The 21,509-nt window shown below is 38.1% G+C and overlaps 1 protein-coding gene across 2 annotated transcripts in view; it reads right to left on the bottom strand.

The window, feature by feature from the left end:
* Window positions 1–713: 713 nt before the first annotated feature.
* UVSSA (UV stimulated scaffold protein A) overlaps window positions 714–21,509 on the bottom strand; it is a 58,801-nt gene continuing 38,005 nt past the window's right edge. The window contains exons 8-14 of one of the 2 annotated variants that reach the window (XR_008234195.1): window positions 20,523–20,700; window positions 19,100–19,252; window positions 13,995–14,178; window positions 13,021–13,132; window positions 10,278–10,341; window positions 7,671–7,854; window positions 714–3,618 (exon numbers count right to left, since the gene is read on the bottom strand). Coding sequence is in view for 1 of the 2 variants with exons in the window: in XM_052780711.1 (XP_052636671.1) it covers window positions 3,525–3,618; window positions 7,671–7,854; window positions 13,021–13,132; window positions 13,995–14,178; window positions 19,100–19,252; window positions 20,523–20,700 (905 nt within the window). In the remaining variant the exon portion in view is untranslated. The remainder of the gene's footprint in view (window positions 3,619–7,670; window positions 7,855–10,277; window positions 10,342–13,020; window positions 13,133–13,994; window positions 14,179–19,099; window positions 19,253–20,522; window positions 20,701–21,509) is intronic. The other variant, XM_052780711.1, reaches the window with a different exon arrangement.

The following is a 21,509-nucleotide window of genomic DNA, read 5'->3' on the forward strand; positions in this document are numbered from 1 at the left end:
AACCCCCAAACCCAACCAATCCCCAAATAAATCTTTTGAACATAATTTCTAAGAGCTTTTAAGGGTTACTGTTTTCTAACAGAAATCTTCAGCCAGACCTGAATTGCTAAAGCCAAGTCTCAAGTAAGGTTAGAGAAAATGAAATTGCAAGGTATCATGCAAAAGATGAGTATGAACCCATCATTCTGCCTCAGTAACTTCAGAGGGGATGTGCTGAAGGATTGCTTTTATTCAGAAGCCCTGCTTACAAACTCCATGCCAAGCTCACTTATGTCAGTAACTGCGTCATGCTAGAGGGCCAGACCCTTCATTCCAACCTTAAAGAGCACTAAATTGCTACACGCTGTAGCTTTTTCCTTCCTGGCTTTTACTTCCGAGATGCAACCGTATGCTCACATAAGAATAACCGTGGACAAGTCTTTGCTTTCAGTCCTTGTTTCGCTACTGAAACAGCACTAGTTATAAACGGATGACTTATATGCATCAGCACTGCTCACTTCGGCTCAGAGTTACCATGTTCTTTTAGAAATACAGAATATTCAACCTATATTACAACTATTCACCTTAACAACGCTCCAAGGGCCAAATCAGCCAAGGTGTTTAGGTACCTGGAAATCATATGCAGTATCCCCAGTAAGAAGTATGTTATAGTACGATTGCAAAGGCATTTGAGTGAGTTATAAAAAAAAAACCCCAAACACACAGCAGAGATTATGTGAATGATACTTGTATTTATTTTTTTCCCAGAAGCCTTGAGGACAGGAATAGAAAAATTCCAGCAGAAATGTCACACAGTTTAGCAACTAACATGTTTGAATAGCTGGTGAGCTGAGAGACCTCAAATTTGTAAACTGCTGTAAGTAAAGTGAAACACAAAGAGGTGTGATGTATCTAAGAAGTAGATTGATTTATTTTGAACTTAAAAGGATTTCTATCTAATGAAGGTATGCTGGATCTTTGGAGATAGGTGCCTTTTTAAAAATTTTCCTCTAGCAGAGCTACAGATAAACCCAGGAAAAGGAGAAAGCTCCCTGAATCCTCTAAATTATGTCTGACCAGGTCTAATGAGAATGCTTAATGTGGCAAAATTCAAGACCTGTTCTGTGTATATATGCTGAATTGCCCTTGTAGAGAAATCGTTTGATTAAATGAGGCAATCATTAACACGGGACGGGAAGCATGGGTTTCTCAAACACTGGATGAGGGGAAGATGCATGCTGGTAAGAGGTCAGACTAGCATAAAGGCAGTGCTACAAGGAATGGGTGTTTAACACATTCTCCTATGAAGAATCTATGGTCTTTCTTACTTCAAGGCAGAAAGAGGAACAAAAAAATTCATATCCAACTGGGTATATTCCCCACCTGACACAAAAAGTTATTGCAACAAGACCAGAAAAAAAGAAAAGTAGAAGAGCTCTAAAAAAAGTTATCAGTAACCTGGTCCAAAGTCCATGCACCTGTGTTTGAGTTAGCCATCTCCAAGTCACTTGCTGGGAAACCTTAATTCTGCAAATTCTCCTTCTGCATGAAAGAGGCATTCTAGAAAAACACCTTTTTGTATGCATGTGTGTTTTTAATAAAGAAAGGGGGGGAGCATACAGATCACACAATAGGATCAGGTGGATTGGACACTCAGGTCCAGATAGGAAGTTTCAGCTGATAATTCTAGAACTGATACGACTGAGTAGCGTCATAATGGAGCATTACTTGCTAAGCACACTCTTTTGTCACAGATTTCTACCATTTCCCTTTCCAATCTTGGTCTTTGGGCTTTTTTTTTTTTTTTTTTACTAAAGGCCCAAAATGGGAACTCCATGGGGTAAAGTGCACCTACTGTTTGCTGGAAATTTTCTAGTGCTGACATCTCACATCCACAGCAAAGAAGGGTTAAGTGCCACTGCACAATATAAACGCCCACTGTTTTTACAAGGAGAGAAAACATGTCTTATGAATGAACACCTTCAGTCTGTGCAGGCTCAGGAATCTCTGGAATAGTGGCACGATGACCTCTGCGGCTCTCTTGAACGTTAATCTCCAAGATCAAACAGTTTCATTTAGACTGTTCTGCGATCCCAGCATCCAATGATCTACATTACATTCAAATGTGCAGGGTTGTGGTGGTGTTGGTTTTGTTTTGGGTTTTTTTTTGTGTGTGTCTTTATCCTTGATAAGAAATAACATCAGTTTAGCAGTTGATTCAACTGACCTAGTGATGAACTTAGTTTGTCCTTGTCTACATTTTCACCTGAAGCCTTCACTACTAAGTTAGCTAGCCTGATAGTAGAAGTGGCTTTGCTTTCCAGTGCAGCAGATGATAGCTTTTGAAATTCTGGCTCTTTATTATTTTATTTCTGGTAGTTTAGAAGTACATCTTCTAAATACCTGTGTTGAAGAGGAAAATGTCTTCCAAACTGCAGAGCTCTTGCAAAATAAACTATCAAGATTCAGCATTAATTGCCTTCTAAGCAGTACTTGTGCAAGTCAAAAGGTATTTGGCAGAACTGTAAATTAGCTTTTGACGGAGGTGGTCAGAAGCTACACTGAGGAGTTTAAATTTTCTCCTTTTTTAAAGTCTTATAGTCTCTTGATGCACAAGAAAAGACCTCCAACAGGTGAGTGACTATGCACTCTCAGGCTTGAGCCTGATGTAATTTTAAGCGATTGAAGCCAGGCAGTTCAGTAGTGCAGTATGACACTTGAATGATTTTTAAAACCTCATACTTTTGCTTTGTACTGGAGCTTTTTAGTATCAGTTAAACTACAGCACATTCTGAGTATCTCTACAAACTTTCACAGCATGCTCTCCAGATACAGTTCTGAAAGATACTGGGATACCATCTTGGGAAGACAAGCAGCAGACCAGGATAACCTTTGTCATTTCAGCTTCTCCACTAGTGCCACAGCTATCAAGTTTCAATTAGTTCCTGGATTTCAGTTTGCTGAAATCAAACTCTACTCCATTCATTACCTGAAGGCATCAGTTGATTTGGATTTTTTTTTAGTGTGTACACAAGAAGTCTTTAGAGGTACTGCAGGAATCACTGTGCTGCTTGCTGTGGTACACCTTCTAGAGTTGTAGACTGAGCAAATACTCTGTGTATTGCTATCTCTGGTAGAAATCTAAGTGTTTCTAAGGCATCTTTTTTCTGAAGGCATGAAAGTGGAGGCAAATTACAACACACATGTTGGCAAAGGAGGTATAAATTACATGAGTCCCTTAGGAAGGAAAAAACCCCCAAACTTGAACATATTACCCAGATTATGTACAAGTCATATAACATGCTCTATTTCATCTACATTTCAAATAATTATCAACTTGTTAAATGCATTTCATTCTATACCACCATATCTTTGCCAAAATTAATATTCATTATCAAATAAGTTAAAGTTGAAAACAATTAAAAAAATTACCCCAGTAAAAATGCACCTAGCACAGTATTTTAGTGTAAATATGAAGATCTGTGATAAAGGTTTTGTGCAGTTGCACTCTTGTAATAAAATGAAGGGTAAAGAAGATCAACAATTTAATTCAGTGCATAGTTAAATTGGTTGGCAAACTTCTCATGCTTTCTTTGGTCCACTCGGTTCATTGCTTTCACCACCCGTTTCATAGCACCTCTGAAAGAGAAACAAAAAAATAATAAAAACAATTATGTTGATTCTACACAATCTCAGAGAATGTTTATGAATGCTGGGGACAAAAAAAATGAACTATGATTAATCACTACCAGGCTTCTGAACACTGCACTGATGAGGCTGAACAAATTTGTCTTGTTAACTAAATTAGCTGCAGCAATACAAATAGTTTAATTCAGCAATGATTTTATTAACAGGAATAAACAAATTAAAGTCTTTCAGTTTAATGGCTGTGCATTCCACCCTCTTAGCATTATTTCTGACAGTCACACATAGCAAGTTTGATTTTCAAAAGCACCTAACTGCTCTCGGGGGAAAAAAATAACTAAAAGTATCTAACAGGATCTAAAAAAACTAACACTCAGAAACCCTTATGAAATCTGACTTGCAGAATCTAGAAGGTTTTTGTGAGGGAAGGGCTTGCTGTTCGGTTCATGTAACTATAACTCATTTAGCTGCTTTCCTTTCACAGGTTACTAAAAACCCATTTCATCAGCTGTGGGCAGAGTAAGACTCTTTTGCTCACACCAGCAGCATTCCCATTCCTGAGCAGCAACTATTTAATCCACAAGGACAACACTACTTTAGGAAGACACTAGAGATTGTCATGTATCTCTATGCAGAGAGGTAAATTACTGCTGCAGAACAGCTAAGTACTTAGACTTTAGCACAGGTGGGACAGTATGTCCAATACCTTATTCTTATATAAAGTGGAATGGGATCTCTGCTACCTCATGATGGGCAAGCATTTTAGCCGAGCCCTCTGCAGTGCCTGCTGTGCTTGAAGAAGGCTCTAGAGTGTTCTTTAGATTCAAAAAGGAAATAAAGGAATGAACTTGGGAGCTCTTAAGCTTTCTGGTGCTCCTAAATCTGATGAGGGTTTGCCCCCATGTTGTTGCTCTTCATTTGCTGCCATTGTTTCCTCCCAGTAAAGATGGTACCCAGAGATTTCTCTTCTTTTGGGGGTGACTGCTCTGCTTTTGAATGGGTGAATGAAGACACCTGCATTTTTTTCCCTCCACAAACTTTTGAGTGAAGATCACACAGCTGAGATTTTGAGGGTGAGGAAAATGATGACTAGACAGCATGAATAGGAACTGGAGATTCTCATAAAAGGCATACTATATAGCCTTTAACTGGTAAGGCAGATGAATGTGTTCATGATTACAGAGGGGTAAGAAAGCAGAAGAAAGGCAGTAGCGGAAGTCAAGAGAATGCTCTGTTGCATACATCTGCCCCCACAGAAACTTACGGTAGCTGTTGTGCACAGCTGAGTGCCTCTTGCCTAGGTAATTTTGTTCTTTGCTGGATTCTAGCGTTCCCATTTTTATTGGTTACTGTAGGTACCTCTAGCACAAAAGGTCAGAAAATCTGAGGCTGGTATTTGCAGGTGTGCTCAGATGTCACCCTGCCTCTGTTTACAAAGAAGGAAGTTATCTCCTACCACCTCTCTGTAAAGACCTGGATGCTCTGCCAACCTGGGAAGTATACCAGCTAAGGGCTTGGTTTGAGGGACTATGTCCCATTTAAGAACATGGCACTGATTGATGTCTCCTTTGATTTCTACATCAGAAATGCAGTTGGGAAGTTCCATCACGCAAAGAGGATGGTTTCAAGTCTAGTGCTGTTAGACGCTATGTTGTCACTGTCTGCCTTTATCACTGCTGAAGATGCTGCAGGCTGTCCAGTAAAATGAAGGCAAGACATCCACCTGGTAGTGTGCACCAGCCTTTTTCAGGATCAAGCCCTACACACTATTCCAGCTCTGCTCCTGTGGTTATCTCTGAGAGGCAAGTTGACTTCTGTTTTAGCTAACTGCTCTCTGTAACAGCTTCATTTCAAAAGCCATTTTGAAACACCTGAAAACAGAGGATACTTCTTAATAACACTTCTAAATGGTGGGGTTAAAGATTTTCTCAGCAGCCACTGTAATGAAAACCAACATTCGAAAAAACACCTTGGAAGAGGTATACTTTTAACAAAATTCTGCCAATAAAGTTACCAGAGTAAGGAAAATGTGGTCATGGTTTTGCACTTCAAATATTGCCTAATTGGTAGGAGAAAAGTGAGCCTTTAGCAGTGCAGAGTGGCCTTGACACTTTCATGTCATGTAGGTTTTACATTAGCACCACTGGATTGTGCGATACTGTAAATGAAATGAGATCCCACTTTGATGATCTGTGTGCAATTTCACTTAACTTTATTGGCAGACTAGAGCCTGGGTTTATCACCTATACGTTTCAAGTAATTTGGGGTTGTTATAAGGAGCCAAGGTTATCATCTTGCTTAGTGCTGCAAAGCATGAAACCTATTAAAACATGACAGGTTTGATTCCCTATGCCTGGCACTAATACACACTCAAAATCATTAGCACAAACCACAGTAAACCAAAAACAGCTTTTTAAATTTATTTTGTTAAAGTTGATATGAAATTCTGATCATTAGAACTGTATGTCTTTGACTTCTAACTAAGATCAGGTGACATGAGAATTTCACAGAAAACGTGTTAGTTCTGTAACTAAAAGCAATGTGGATTTGGCTTTGTTATTGTAACAATTACATCAGAAAAGGGAAAATAGAGTTTAAACAAATATTGTGCTTTGGATGCTGTTCAACTCATCCAGTATGCTTAGCGAATAACCCACCATGAATGATTTTATAATAATAATTTTGCTTTTTTGATTTGACAACTTTACACTTTTCACTCTCCTTGACTACTTCATTTTGACATGTGAAACTCTTTAAATATCTGCAGCTACTTCCCATTTGATAAAGACCAGAGCTTGGTTAGGCAAATTTATGTTGCAGCCACATCTAGCCGAGACTAGATATCGGAAATGGCATAACAGAGTGGACATGTGGAGCTACTATACGTTCTAAAACCCATTCAGCTTGGTGGGTTGGTAGGCTCCCACTTCCATCTGAGCTAGCATGCCTGCTTTAAAGTTAACTCACATATGTCTACATAAGTCACAGACACACCTTTGTTCGACATGTCTAAATGCCAATGCCATCCAAACAGTTTCTTCTTGAGCTAAAGGTAGGCCAAGAGCTACTGTTTGCACACGTGCTGAGAGGAAAGGGAGACATATGGAAACAGCACCATCACAGGAAGAATACTGTGTCCACATGCCTCTGGTACAGGGAATAATCATCTTCAAACTCTTACACTGAGAAGAGACCTGCAGCAGGTTCCAGTCCTTGACATTTACAAAAGACAGCAGGGGTTAAGTGAACGAGGACTGTAACACAAGGATCCAAATGTTTTCTTAGCCAATTGAATGCATTCTCAGTAAAGAAGGAGAAAAATGCAATGGCAGTGTATCACTGAATAATTACACAGGAAGGGATCACTGTGTGTACATACTGGATTGGAGGGCACTGCATCAGGCCCAGCTAGCAATTTAGTATAGGCAAGAGTGAGAGAAAGTACAAAGGAAGCCCAGGCAGCAGTCAAAAGTTTGGGAAGGTCTCTGAGCATACACCAGAGGCTCAAGGGCAACTGTCAAGACAGCGTTACATGCCAAAAGCCAAGTGTTTGACAGATCCTTTTATTAATTGAAGTTCTGCTCAGGATAGCCCATCTTAGGCTTTCAAAAGGAAAAACTTCATTTTCACTCCATCTACACTACTACAGTGCGTCTGATGCTGTAAGCTGTGTCACTCTGAACACATCATCTTCTTTCCAGATCCGGTACTATTTGTATGCATAAAGCAGCATCCATGTGATTAATAAATGATCATCCAGAGAAGCCACTACAGCAACTAAAGGATTAAAAAAAAAATTGAGAAGGATGGAAAAAAAATCTTTCATAGGGAAATTTTGTAAATTAGCTGAAAATTACTCTCAAAGAAATAACTTTGGTCATCAGTACCTTCTACTCTTTACCCTCCAGAGATATGGAAGGTATCTGTGCTCTGCAGTTAGTGAAGAAAGTTGTTTAGTAAGTGCATGTTAATGTAGAAACAGAAAGCACCACTGAAACAAAGGGAAACAGCAATTTCACAGGCTTTAGAGAACATAAGCGTCTTACTTATTGAAGACTTTCTTCTCAAGCCGGGAACGAGAAGTGTTAGCCTGCTGCTTCAGGTCTGTCAGATTTGGATATTTTTTCTTCTTCCCTTTCTTTTTCCCTCCTTTTCCATTATTTTTAGAGGAACCAAGATCCACTCCTGTAGCTGCTTCAACTTCTCTCATGAATTCTGGATCTTGCCACTCTGTGTAAAAGAAAAAAGCATGCACTTTGAAACTCCAAACCCAGGTGGAATTTGCAGTCTCCTAGGGTACAGGTTCTTGACACCGCTAGGCGAGGGCAGACTCACTGTGCTGTAAGTTGCATACACAAAGGAAGGGGAGGATAAAGCAGTTAGCCAAAATGACAGATCTTGATGAAAAAGCCCTGCCAGTCTGGGGTTAGTACCTATTATTAGCTGCTGTAGACAAAACTGTTCTGTACGAAGACTTAAGTCAAGTTTTCACAGTTGCACAGTAGCAAAATTCCAAGGAAACAATTCCATGTAGGAAAGGTGACATAAACACAGTGATTATTATTTAGAAATTGAACAAAATGCCAACAACGTAGCTGAGGAACTTCTTTTCAGAAATAGATTCTGAATAAGCTTAAAAAGAACCCCCCCCAAAATGGAATATGTCAACTTTTGAGCAGAGTAGGGGTGATGACATTGTAACTTTTCTGCATCAAAGAATCATATTTGCTTCAAAACATGAAGTGGTATCTGACACCTAAACAGCATTCTTGAATTAGACAACATGATCCTGTTGCCACAAGCCCAATTTTGCATCTGAAAAAGATACTACCTTTTAAGTATCCCACAATTCCTCAGTTTAATTATCTAAATCAATTTTATTCTCTTGACAATAGCACAAGAGTTAATTTATCTCATCAAAAGCTTGTTTTACAGTTTTATCAAAATCTTAATGGTTCAGAATCCAACCATACACTGTAAATGAAATCTGTTCACAGATGCCACCACAAGAAAAAGCATGAACAATTTAGACCGTAAGCTCTTTGAGGAAGCCGTGGTCTTTCACCTTTAGCATAGAGTCTTGCATATCAGAACGAGGTAACATAGTACAAAGTAGAAACTAAAAATGTGGCTAGAGGATGGAGACCTTCAAGGGGAAATTTAGAAAAATGGCATTGCATTAGAAAGACTTTGAGCATATGGGTTGGAAAAAAATGTAGCAAGCACTACTTCAGAGTAACATGGTCCAAACTCAGCATAAATGCCAGAATCCTGTATTTTAACAACCAGTAATTGCCGGTCATTTGTCATGTAGTTTCCCGTATGTCAGTCTGCCTTTCTTGCCTACAGAAATTGTAACACCAAATGTCTACTACCCTTATTTAACATCTATGTAGACAGAGAAAAATAAACAGTCTTAAACGACTATAACAATTTCACTTATACACCAAGATGGTCACTGAGTGTGACAAATATTGGTAACAACATTTCAGGAAAGTCAGAGGCAATGTCCTCAACTTAAGAACATGGTGCTCAGGAATACCAGAGCAATTTTCCAAGGAAAGGTTAGATCTAACCTACTATGATACATGAAAGCAAGGACTGATTAAAATCCAACACACCAAAAAGCACAAGGAAAAAAATGAAGCTGTGCAAGAACTGAGCAGGAGAAGCATAGAGAGAGAAAACAGAACACATATACTTGATAGATCATAAGACCTCACAGACGACTTTTTTTTTTTTTTTTTTTTTTTTTTTGAAGTGAAGGAATACAGAACAGCACAATTCAGATACAGGAACGATTAATCCAAGATTAAGGAAAACTGTCTAAACAGTTTATCTCCCAGTAATAAGAAGGCGTCACAGTTTAGGAACCCAGTGAATGGAGCAATTGTTTAAACACAACGAAAAAATGCCGGCATCCAGTAGAGATGAAATGAGCATTTGAGTAAAATGAAGGAGCAATTTAAAAGCCTTTGAGAAAAATCAATAGAATGCCAGGGAAGAGCAGCCTTTTTGAGCATTGATGGGCCCCTAAAGCTCTTCATACATTGTTACTGAGTTTAGCAGCAGGGAAAAGAAAATTACACAGTTTGCAAGGGTAGGCGGGAATCAATACTGTAGTTAGTAAAGAGATGCTATTTCACATCTGACTGGCCAGCGGCCTGCCTTCACCAGCCTGTCCTGATACCTGTTTGTTAACAAGTCACTAAGGGCTGAAAAACCAGATACTCTTCAGGGCTGACACAAAAAATAGGCACTTAATTTGCTCCTGTGTGCGAACTATTGGAAAAGGATGAACACTGCAGATTAGCAGGTCAGCGTAATCCCACCTGATTCATTGTTTCAGGACTGAAGAGCCCAAAGCACCATTTTGTGGACATTAGCTGGAGTTTAAAATTTTACACTAAGTTAAAAAATGCTCCATAATAACAATGATGGTGTTGTCAAAACATAGTCATTATCACACAAACCTCCCCTTCAATCACACAAGGATGAAAATAAACCTACTATCCAATAGGAAAAAGATGTAGGAAGAATTTTGGTGCAATTTAACCATGCAACTGATCCCAAAATTTTAATGTTCTTTCAAAATTTTTCAAACTGTCGCCATTAGCAAATGATGTTGTCAATCGGAAAACCAAAGTACTTACTGTACAGAGTGGGTTCCCACTTGTATGTTTTCCATAGCAGCGCTGCTTAGACTTGCTTCAAGTCCTTTGTAAAAAAAAAAAACAAACCCCAATGCAAACCAACCAAATGCCCACTCCAAACCACAAGCCCAAAATGAACAAACAAAAGACCATTTTAAAAGGTTGATGAAAATATTATAAAAGAAATATAAAAATAGTGAGTCACAGAAAAAAAGAAAGCAACAAAAAGCAGCAGACAGAAGTATTTAGTGACATCTGGTATACGTATGGCTTTAGAAACCTGTAAGGCTTTGTCCAATAAATTAAGTGCCATAGCTTGTTCAGTATCTCCCCAGACAGACGGGATGGACCTTTGTATGACATCTCAGCTTAACAATGGCTCTCAATAATGCAATGCAGCAATGTCAAAACTGGTTTGGGACTAACATACACATCCTTGTGGGCCAGAGGTGAGAAGCCTCTAACAACACCAAGCTGACACTGTAATAAAAATAAATATTATGTCTAGCCTCAAGCAATGGCAATTTCACGGGGGGGGGGGGGGGGAAATCAATATTTTTTCAGTGCAACTGTTTTATATACCAGAGTATTAGTTTCTAGTTTGAAACTAGTCCCTCAAGAACACCTGCTAGTTTAATTTGCTAGTTTTAGTTTGTCATAACTAAGTTGGGAACTGTCCTTTTTAGCACAACATCCACACCCCTGCCCTGGTTTCGCTGTGACAGTCCAGCTGTGCCCATGCTGTTGGCTGGATGCCAGTTTAGAGCACTTCACTCCACCTGGACAAGGATGGAAACTGCCTACAAACATACCACTTCTCGACACATGCAAATACAGAAGGTGTTCAGTAACTGCTGCATTTGTGTGGTGCTGGTAATTGCCAAGCACAGTCACTCAAAGATAGCCAAATCAGTACTAAAGGAAACTGGGTTGATTGGTCAATGGTATGTTTAAATGCACATTCATCTGACATAGACCTTTTTGGATAACAGATCAACAACTGTTCATTATGCTCTGAAGGGATTTCATGGAAGTTTTAGTAGCCTCGTTAACAATATATATGACTGTGAAACTGGTGAAATACTGAGTCAGAGCTTAAAGAGAAATAACTCCTTAAAGGGAGTATACTACAAGTTATCAAAATGATAAAGCCTATGGGTAAGTTTAATTAGAAAGCAGAATACTGACCTAGAATAAATAACTTAAACCAGAGAAAACCAAGACCTTCTGGAGGAAGGCAGATTAAATAAAAGCTTTGAAAACAAATCTGTCCCCTCTAATTATACACTATGTCTTTGCTGGATAGATCCCTCTCTCCCATCTTCCTTTGCAGTCCATCAACTTCCAGTAGCTTCCTGGTTGCAGTCCCCCCAGCACTCTATGAACATCTACCTTCTGTCCATCACTAATAAGGTTTAGTTGCACTATTGCAAAAAAGTCTCTTATTCGCCTTGGAAGTCTTTCTGCCTGTGTATTCATTGCTTGCTGTCTTTCTCATTGCCTGCATTCCTTAACTGGCAGTCCAGAGCTTTATCCTGGCTAAAAATGCCCATATAATCTTGGGGAAGGATGAGCGTTCCCTCCACACCTGAAAGCAGCAGCCAGGATGCAAGGAGAAGGCTGTTAGTTTTGTTGCCCATCCCCATTGTTTATAAACAAAAACCAGAGTATTGCACAGTAACATGTAAACAATTAAATAGCACAGGTCTGCTTGTTCCCTTCCTCAAGCCCATCACAAACATCACACCTATTAGAACATCCAGACTAGTTATAATGCCAATAAAGCCCAAGGTGAGGGCTTCCCTGGTTCAGAGTATTTTCTAGCGATGCTGCACAGACGCGCAGTATAACAAGGCCAAGAATTCACCTTCTAAAACACAAGTAGTAAGTGAGTAGATATAGGAAATTCAGAATATGATAGATATGAATAGATATAGGAAAAACAAGTTCCTGCATTGTGACAAAAAAACCCCACTCTGTCAATAATCGTGGTAACACAGTGATACTAATAATATTACCATTACATTACATAAATCACAACTGCTAGGGACCAGCAAGATTAGATGACTTATTTTCAGAAGCATGGGAACAGTTACTGTCAAGCATTTCCCAGGAAATAGGTTTAATTGTCCTTAAGAAACATGTTCCTTAAGATAAAGGCTATAATTCGTCTGTCTGAGAAGTGTTAGGAACATTATGATAACTATTGGAAATAAAGAACAAAGGCAATGTTAACGTTATTCTGTGTACGCCTGCATCCATATTTACCACATAAGCAAGAATCACTGCAAATGATCTGCAAATTAAAATCAACGGGAATTTAATGAGAGGATGTGGTTAGGAGCAAAACAGAAATATGGTCGAGCTCTGTAGATCTCAACCCATGCCTTTAGCAACAGAAGAATCGGCTCTCTTCTTCCATAAAGCCTGTCACATTTGTTGTCCAACTGTATACTGAGATTGTTGCCCACCTTGTATCTACACTGTATCTAGATAGAGATATAATATATACAATATAGAGATACAATGTAGATACCATGTAGATACAATAGACTGTAGCTGCACTATATGAAATATATGGATACAATATATACAATTATTGTATGGATTGTAAATACATTGTAGATATTGTAAATATTGTATACTATATATATACACAATAAAGATATCACACTTACATTTGAAGCTTATCTCCCACCTCTGTCTAATTTTTTTTTTTTTTAAATGCCATGCAGACACAAACCTGGCTGAGCCGCTTGCTTCTCAAACCGCATCTTTTCTTCTCTGGCTCTGTCCTCTGCATTAATGGGAATCCCAGATTCATCCCGAGGAATTATCTTTCCGTGGAAAGGGCACTTCAGAAAGAAAGAGGAAAAAACCATCTCAAAACTTCTGAATGAAAAGACAATGCTTACATGTTATTCAGCATAGCTTAAAGCCAGACACTGGAATCAAGCAACGAAACTCTACACTTGATTCCCAGTCCCCCTTAGAAAGCACCAGGATCCCATAAACATCATGTATTTAATATATTCAGAATCTCAAAGAAATAAGCTCTTTGTGGTATGAATATCCAATTTCAAGATGCCAGGTTGCACATCCTGTCAAGTCTGGAACAAGGGCACCAATGCTGTGTCGTATGTTGTTTATACTATATCCCTATCCTGTAACAATCCCATTTAAAGTATTTTAGTGCATTCAGATCCTTCAATCTCAAATAATACAAGAAGAACAGGGATATTACAACAAAGTATTTAAGCAAAGTATTTCTGCTCAATAGGGCTCATAATTGAAGGCTGTGTAGGATTTAGCTTTCATAAAACCTAATTTGTAAATAAAATCTCTTTGCTCCTCAAACACCCAAGTTTCTAAAAACAGTTAATATCAAATATGCCTCTAAATGAGGAAAACTTTTTGGCAATCAACTAACTGTCTCTGCTTTACTGCCAGGTATTCATATATCACAGTAATAAATAAAATATAAATACCTATGACGAATGCCAAAGATATTTGAGAGTTCCTTAAATGTTTACAGCTTCCTTACCAAAAAGATGCTTCCCATATGAAGCACATATTAACAGCAAACTTCTTCAGACACAATTTTCTTCCACTCCCTTGAGCTATATTTACAATGTGAAATACACTTTTATGGACATGTTTTAATGAGATCTTCTCCGTATAGCACATATCCTGGGTGCTACGTAACTTGGTGCCCACCTTAATCCGATCTTGTCTTTCACACAGACTTCCATCAGGCATTGGTGCTCGACATTTATGTTTCACTGGTTCAAATTTGCCAGCAAATGTTATGTATCTAGTTTTTAACATTTCAGTTATTTCTTTATTTTCCACCTCTTCCTCTACTTCACTGGGTGCCCAAAATCGATGCTCAGAAGTAAATCTGGGAAAACAATGAATGAAAATTATACACAGAGAAAGTTGTAAGAAAGCACATAAAGATGCCAATATCATCCTGTGGTAAACTTACATGTAAAGGAAGGGAAAATTTACTAGTGAATTGGAAAAACCTAGGAATCTACCATTCTTTCTTATGACTCCTGTATTATGAAGATGTTTTTAAAATATCACCAAAGCCTGTCTAGTATTGATTTCTTGTTTAACCTGCTAACCTATTACAAGTCTTAGCTCTAGTTCATGATCTGACATTCAGAGTCAGTTATCCAATATCCAGTTCCAGTGAGTAACTTTGTAATTCTGTAGTTAACGTTCTTCATAACAAAATAGTTCTATGATTAAACACAGAAGATAAATCGGGGAGGAAACAGTTTGATCTTAACTTTTCTGATCTTATTCCTGGTAGCTGTACTCCTGTAGCAGCAGAGAAGCAGGAGCTGAAATCAGAGTATGTTGCAATATACTGAGACCAGGGAAGAGAGCAAACAATTAGCTGAACCTTACAGAGATTCTTTCTTCCACGTTCTCCTATACAGTGTGCATAAGTCTGAGAAACTTGTGGTGTGTTCCTCTAGGAAATTAAGCTAATCCATTGAAAATCTATTTTAAAATCAGAGATCTTACCTATATTTACAGACACATATAGGCAAATATACAAGAAAGATTAGTACCATGTCAGCGCACATGGGGAGTGGGAGAGAAGGGGAGCAAGGACCCTTGAGGGATGTAGTACTTTCAAATTTTCTCAACAATATTCATATAGTTTCATTTTAGCCACCCTACGCTGCCAATAGTCTATAATGAGAAACAGGCAACCCCAGAGAGTAATTACCTGACTCATTTTAGATGCTAATCTTAGGATGCAATGACTATCCTTCTGATGGTAAATGTTTCTTTCTCCTAATCATGAAAAGAAATTAGGGTGACCAGCTTAAGCTTAGATATCCAACTTCAAGACATCTGAAGTTAAACAACAACAATCCCATCCCAAATTTAAGGAAATATAAAGTTAACGAGAAAAAATACAGCTAAACTAAGCAAAAAAAATTCCAGCCTGCATGTCTGCTGCTTATTACAAGCAAAATGGAGATATCTAGATGACAGATGTCTTGATAAGGACTTAAAATTCATAAAGGACACTTCACAATCCCTTTCTTCCACATAGCTCTTCCACCCAATCAGTCCCAGACTGATTTGAGAGGATTTTCTCTATCCATATCCAATTCCTCTCACTCATTAATATCCTTGGATGTCATTCCTATTTCTGAGACTTTGCCTTCTGTAGACTGCAGAGCCATATATACGTGAACACTGGCTTCACTAATCACAACGATCTCAATTCAGCAAAGCACATAAGCCAATACTTAAAGAATTACTTTAGTGGGCCTGAAGAGTTTTGATTAATTTTATCTAAGTTTTCAGCAGATGATGAGGGAAAAAAAAAAAATGGAGGAAATTATCTGCCCTTAGCAACCTACAACATATATAGCTAGAATTAAGCAATTTTGGAGCCATTCTATGATTTGCCAAATCATCAGAAAAACATTCAACAAGTAAAATCCTTGTTAAAGAGATTCATGCTATCCAATAATTTCTTCATCGAATATACCTCGCTAGTGTCAGAAAAATTCTAACCTGTCATAAAGTACAAATAAGTTTCTTCTGGTAAATTAGGGGATAAAAGCAAAAGAGTTAGAGTGGAGGCTAGTTCAACATTAAACATAGTAATATGTTTCCACAATTTTTGGTTAAAAAAAAAAAAAAAAAGAGTTTTCAATGACACAATTCTGCAAACTATAGCCTAAACAAAAAAGCTCTAAGAATCTTTATAATATACCAATATGACTTTAGTCAAACCTTTGAATGGTATAGTATTTTAGCTTCAGAAATTATGTGGCAAGATTATACAATAGACAGTAAATAAAAGAATGAAATAAATTTCTTATTTGCTTAGTTTTAATACAATCCTGAAAACAAGACTGACTGCTAGCTCTGTGTTACTAACCTTACAGACACAAGGAGGGGAAAGCATTCCTAAAAAGACACCATACAGGATTTCTGTGTGCAAGGTAGCCTTATAGAATCTCTTAGTAAAATTCTAGCGTCCTTTGGTGGTCTGAACTCCCCTCCCCCTCTAAATTATCAAATTACAGTTACATGAGAATGAAGAAGCATTTAACAGTTGTGCACGCCAACCTTTCCAATTAGGAGAAAGTTCTATTTAGTATTTTTTCCGCTTCCCCCCGCTCCCCCACCCCCAAATCTGCATCCAACAAATCTCAAGGAAACTAAAATTATGTTTTACTCTATGTATCATTGATCAGTATTTGGGAACTGGACTTAAAATAGCCTGATTCCTACACAGATATTCATAAATATTATTGTTTACTACAAGCATATACCTTTTATTTTCTCCCAGCATGAATTACAAGCAGGTAAGAAAAGAACAAAGCAGTGCTAATTCCCAAAGTTTTCTGATTTCCTGCTGTTGTAATTTAAGCAACATTTAAAAAAAGGCAGAGATCCTTGTTTGAAAAAATGATGCATGTGACAAGTAAAACCTTTTTGTAAGAGGGATCAGAAGGGGAACACCCCACTCACACTCACAGAAGGAGTGTTACTGATCTAGACAAATAACAGAGGCTTTAGTGGAAATTACATAGCTATACATTAGGAGGAATAAAAGATAAGTAATGGTTAACTGAAATCTAAAAGAAAGTCCAGGTCCTGGAGAAATGTCACACTCTTTAAAAAAATTTATATCAACTTCATTCCTCAGATGATGGGAAGCTTATAAAAAACTTGAATAAATATAAATTCTAAAACCAGTATGATGGATACAGAGATCCCAGAGCAAGCGCCCAATGAGCTAATTCAAATACCCTAATCACAGTCATAAAAAGTGCTGCACCAGCTAATTTACTCTGACCCTAAGAGTAAGCTAATTTAATTCAAGGAGGAGGGTAAATGAGTTTGGAAGGCCCATGCTATCCAAAATAGTTGGTTAAGCTGGGATAGCAGTCTCTACACAGTACAGCACTGTGCAGCATACCGCCCCGCCCCCCCCCCCCCCCCCAAAAAAAACCCTGAAGTACTACTACAGCTTTATAAACTCATTTTAAGAGTTCTTAAACTAGCTTAATGAGTTGTGTGAGTGAAGGCAGAAGTAGGGAAAATGGGTTGGCCCAAACTTTTTGTGAAGCCCACAGTTACTGTCACCTTCTAGAGAAGGTGACAGTTCACCATTTAGCAGCTAAACAAAACTTCTTTAGAAAATAGTCTTCCCCGTAGCTACATTCTCACTATCAAAATCTTAATTTATTGTAAATGCTGTAATTAAGTAAGTGTAGTGTTAAATAGGTGAAGAAGAAAGGCTTTTTCACTTCAGATTTTAAAAATTCAAATTCCATACACATTCCATATGTGTTGTCTGGTTTTGGGGTTTGATTATTTTTCCTAGGCATCTTACAGAGGCGGTATGTGTGCATATAGAAAAGTTAAAGGAGTTGGCCAATGACTACCTTAATTTTTCAATAAATATATTTTATACCCAGGGTCAATGGTATTGTGTGTGCAGAGTTACTTAAATTATCTTTAGTTAGACTGGCATACCTGTAGTTATAGACTGTAAGGTTCAGAAGTGTGCCCTCTATTTTATTGGAAAGCATAAAAATAAAACAGTACAGCACAAGGCAGGCAGGCAGTGAAATATGCTTCTGATTTCACTTATGACTTGAATAACTCATTTGCAATGTAAAATAAAGCCTTACTACCTTTTTGGCATTATCACAGACAAATCCTTCTTAAAGCCCTGCTGAAAATATTAACCATTTTATAGGCTTTGAAGAACTTACACCACATGAGACAGAACCCAAAGCTTGAAGTGACTGTTAAAGCACTATTATATATCAAATTTCACTGGCTTTCAGTGATTTAAAAGATATTCAGCATTTTATGCAATCAGGTACAGGGGCAAAGCTTTCCTCTTGTTTCTTTCTGCAAACACTGTCTTAATACTGTGATTATGGGTTGGGGTTTTTTGGTTTGTTTTGCTAAGAAAACAAGCTAAGTTAAAGTAATACTGCTGAGAATATAAGAGTTTGATTTTCAACCCAGCCAGTCAATGATTTTTGCCTTTTTCAAGCCAGGTATGGTACACACTGATACTAAAGTTCTGGTGGACTTAAATGAAATTTATACATAGCAGGAGGGTGGACTTTGCATCCCAACTTTCATATAAAAATACTAGTGCTAAAAAGGGGTTTTAAAAACTGACTGCTAGAAACAAGTTCCAATGTATATCTACCATCTTTACCCCCAGCATTGCTAAAGCTTTCCCTAAGTCAGCAATGCTTCATGTCCAAGAAACACAAAACCTTCCCAGACAAGAATGGAAAGTAAAAGATCCAAATTCAAATCCTGTAACTGCCACCTATTTCTTGTGTGACTGAACAATCATATCAATTTCCCCAATTACCACTCTGTAAAGTCAGGAAAAATACCCTGACACCTCCCTAGCCTTTCTCCTGCCTTGCCTGCTATTTATTTAGACTGTAAAGTCTCCAGCAGAGGGAACATCTATCATGCACTTGCATAGCACTTTGCATAATGAGATACCAATTTAAATTGGAGTAAGTGATGTCATGCTGCCAATAATACACAAACATGAAAAGAGCAGAAAAAAATGTGCTTTGAAGCATCAAAGGGATATTTAATTAGTATCACACCTTCTGAAAACAAATAACATTTAAAGGTAGAATTTCTGACTTTGTTTATGGGTCCTACAACACAAGGGAAAGAAGAAAAGTAATTATCAAAAGAAATAGCAGTTACCCCACTGCATGACCTCTGAGTACAAGTAAGTCTATATATTTGTTTAATTTGTCTTAAAAGAAAAAGAGCATTACTTGAGAATCTTCCCAGCACTTGGCTGATCCTGTCCCCAGTAGTGAAGATCTAATCCAAAAGGCATGAGGGGAGCTTTAGCTCTTTCTTCTTCTAGTTTTCTTCTCTTACTGTCAGGCTCTTCCAAGGCTGCTGGCTCAGTAGTTGCACAGTCACTGGAGAAAATTGATGAAAAGTCAATACAGAACAGCAATGATCACAACTTTTTCTCTTTTTTCATCAGATTTTCACACCAATGCTAATATTATCTTAGATCTAGGACTACAACTACCTTTACAGGATTGTGCTTTTTTTTTTTTTTTTAAAAAAAAAAAAGGATACAGACCATAACACTACACACTCTAAGTACAGCACATTGCACCATGAAGCTTAACTGCACATTCACCTAAAGCTAGATAAAATGTATCATACCGTGGGTGTAGAAGGCTAGAGATCTAATGGGGGCAGTAGTGGATCACACATGCTGTACTCTAACAGGAGCTACTGATGTGGCAAACCATTTTTAGGAAGATCTTGCTTCTGTAAAGTCATGCTCATGTTTGCATGGCAGTCACACAGATTGCAAAGTCTTTGTTTTTGTTGACAAAATTCCATCTTGCTGACTTAAAATACTCATTGTGCAACACTGCTGCAGTATTCATTAGTCCTCAAAAACCACAGTAGTACTGCAGAGACCTTGGTTATTCACTGATAGAGCTACAAATTGTCTAAGTCACCTTACTGTAACCTCAACTTCTTAAAGATTAAAAATAAAAATGTATGCCTGAATACTCCAGCGTTCTAATGAAGCAAACCCCTTTCTTTTTCTGAAATTACATTCCAGTTTGCTAGGTTTTGGGGGCTTTCCTGGCCAATGCAAAAGTGTCTTTTCAGGAACATGCCACTAAGTAGATTACTCCAGTCTTTTCCACAAATCACTGATAAATGCTAGACAAGGCTGGAGTTTCACCAAGCTTTGAACGGGATTGACAACAAATACCTCTCTGGAATCAGTATAACACATCTCCAGGCAGCACTGACAGCATAAGTCACTAGAAACCAAGAGATGGTTGAATCTACTTGCTAATTCAGTATTAGGATATGTTCTGTTTAGTTGCAAACCAAGAATTACCCTAACAAATGGGCATGGGGTTTTTTGTTAGGAGAGAAGGGAACGCTTTATATTTTCATACAGGCCATTTGCACCAAAGAAAACCTAAACCAAGTGAGTACTAAAAGGTTTCTTAAGATCCTGGTGCAGTCACTAACAAAATCCCAAATATTAAGCAGTGAATGTACATCTCAGTAAAAGAATTGTAACTTCGAAATGCAACCAAGACAGTCTTAACAGTTTATCTAATTCATGAGTGCTTTTCTGTGTGCTTTCATTACTAATAAATACAAATAAGAGCAAGAGGTTTCTACAAGAACTAAACCAAAGATAACCTGGCATGTGGAGGTGGTAACTTTGGTAGTTTGTCTCTAATAAGTTTCAGTGTGGCAGCTGCACAGGTTGGATCAAGTTCGTCTTCATTCCCTTTCAGCTGGGTGTGGGAGCTCAGCGGAGCTGTCCCCATTGATGTCTTCCCCACTGGTGCTTTTGGAGGTGACTGCGGCTCTAGCCCTGCAAAAAAACCTCAATGTTTAGGAGTGATTCACTTCTCCCACCCTCAACACTTCACAGTGGGGCCAAACAGCTCAGGACGCTGATTATATGTCTTACTGCTTTCAGTTTGCATTAGACATCAATCCCACTCATAGACAAGAGTGATATTTCTGCCTGTAAAATTTTTTCTTATTTTGGGACAGAAACCTACTGAATAACTAACTACAGCAAATCAACTTTTAAATTTGTATGACGTGGTGTGACAACAAAGAATGATGTTACTTCACCTTGGAAAGAAGGATTTTAACAATACATGTTTGCCTAAATTGCAATACTGCTTTTTGTATATCAGTTTCTAGTGTCACATCCGCTTGCTGGTATGTCATTTCTGTATTCAATGTTACATCAAAGTAAAATAGAAGAAAGGAACTATAGGCACTACTGTATAACACCTAGAGTCCCAAAAGAAATCCAAGAGCAGTAGAAAGCAAAAGGAAAGGCATACATCCATATCCTCCTGTGTGCTAAGATTAATTCTTTGTGGTGTCTTAGCAAAAATTCCTGCTGAAACTCTTATAGCCTGGCAAAGAGAAACCACTTCTGGGTGGGGGATTCACTGCAACACATGACTGATGAGAACAGGAACCATCATCACCCAGCATGGCTGGCGGGGAAGCACACGCAGTGGAAAAAAAAAAAAAAAAGTGTGTGTGAGGCACATCCTTGCTCTTTGATGATTCTCAGCTACCATAATGACCCCTCAGAGCTGAGAATATAAAACAAAATAACTCTTTTTTTTCCTTCCTGATTTGTTAAGGGGCAGCACC

This window comes from Harpia harpyja, chromosome 2 (assembly GCF_026419915.1).
Source record: "Harpia harpyja isolate bHarHar1 chromosome 2, bHarHar1 primary haplotype, whole genome shotgun sequence".
NCBI classification, from domain to species: Eukaryota; Metazoa; Chordata; class Aves; order Accipitriformes; family Accipitridae; genus Harpia; species Harpia harpyja.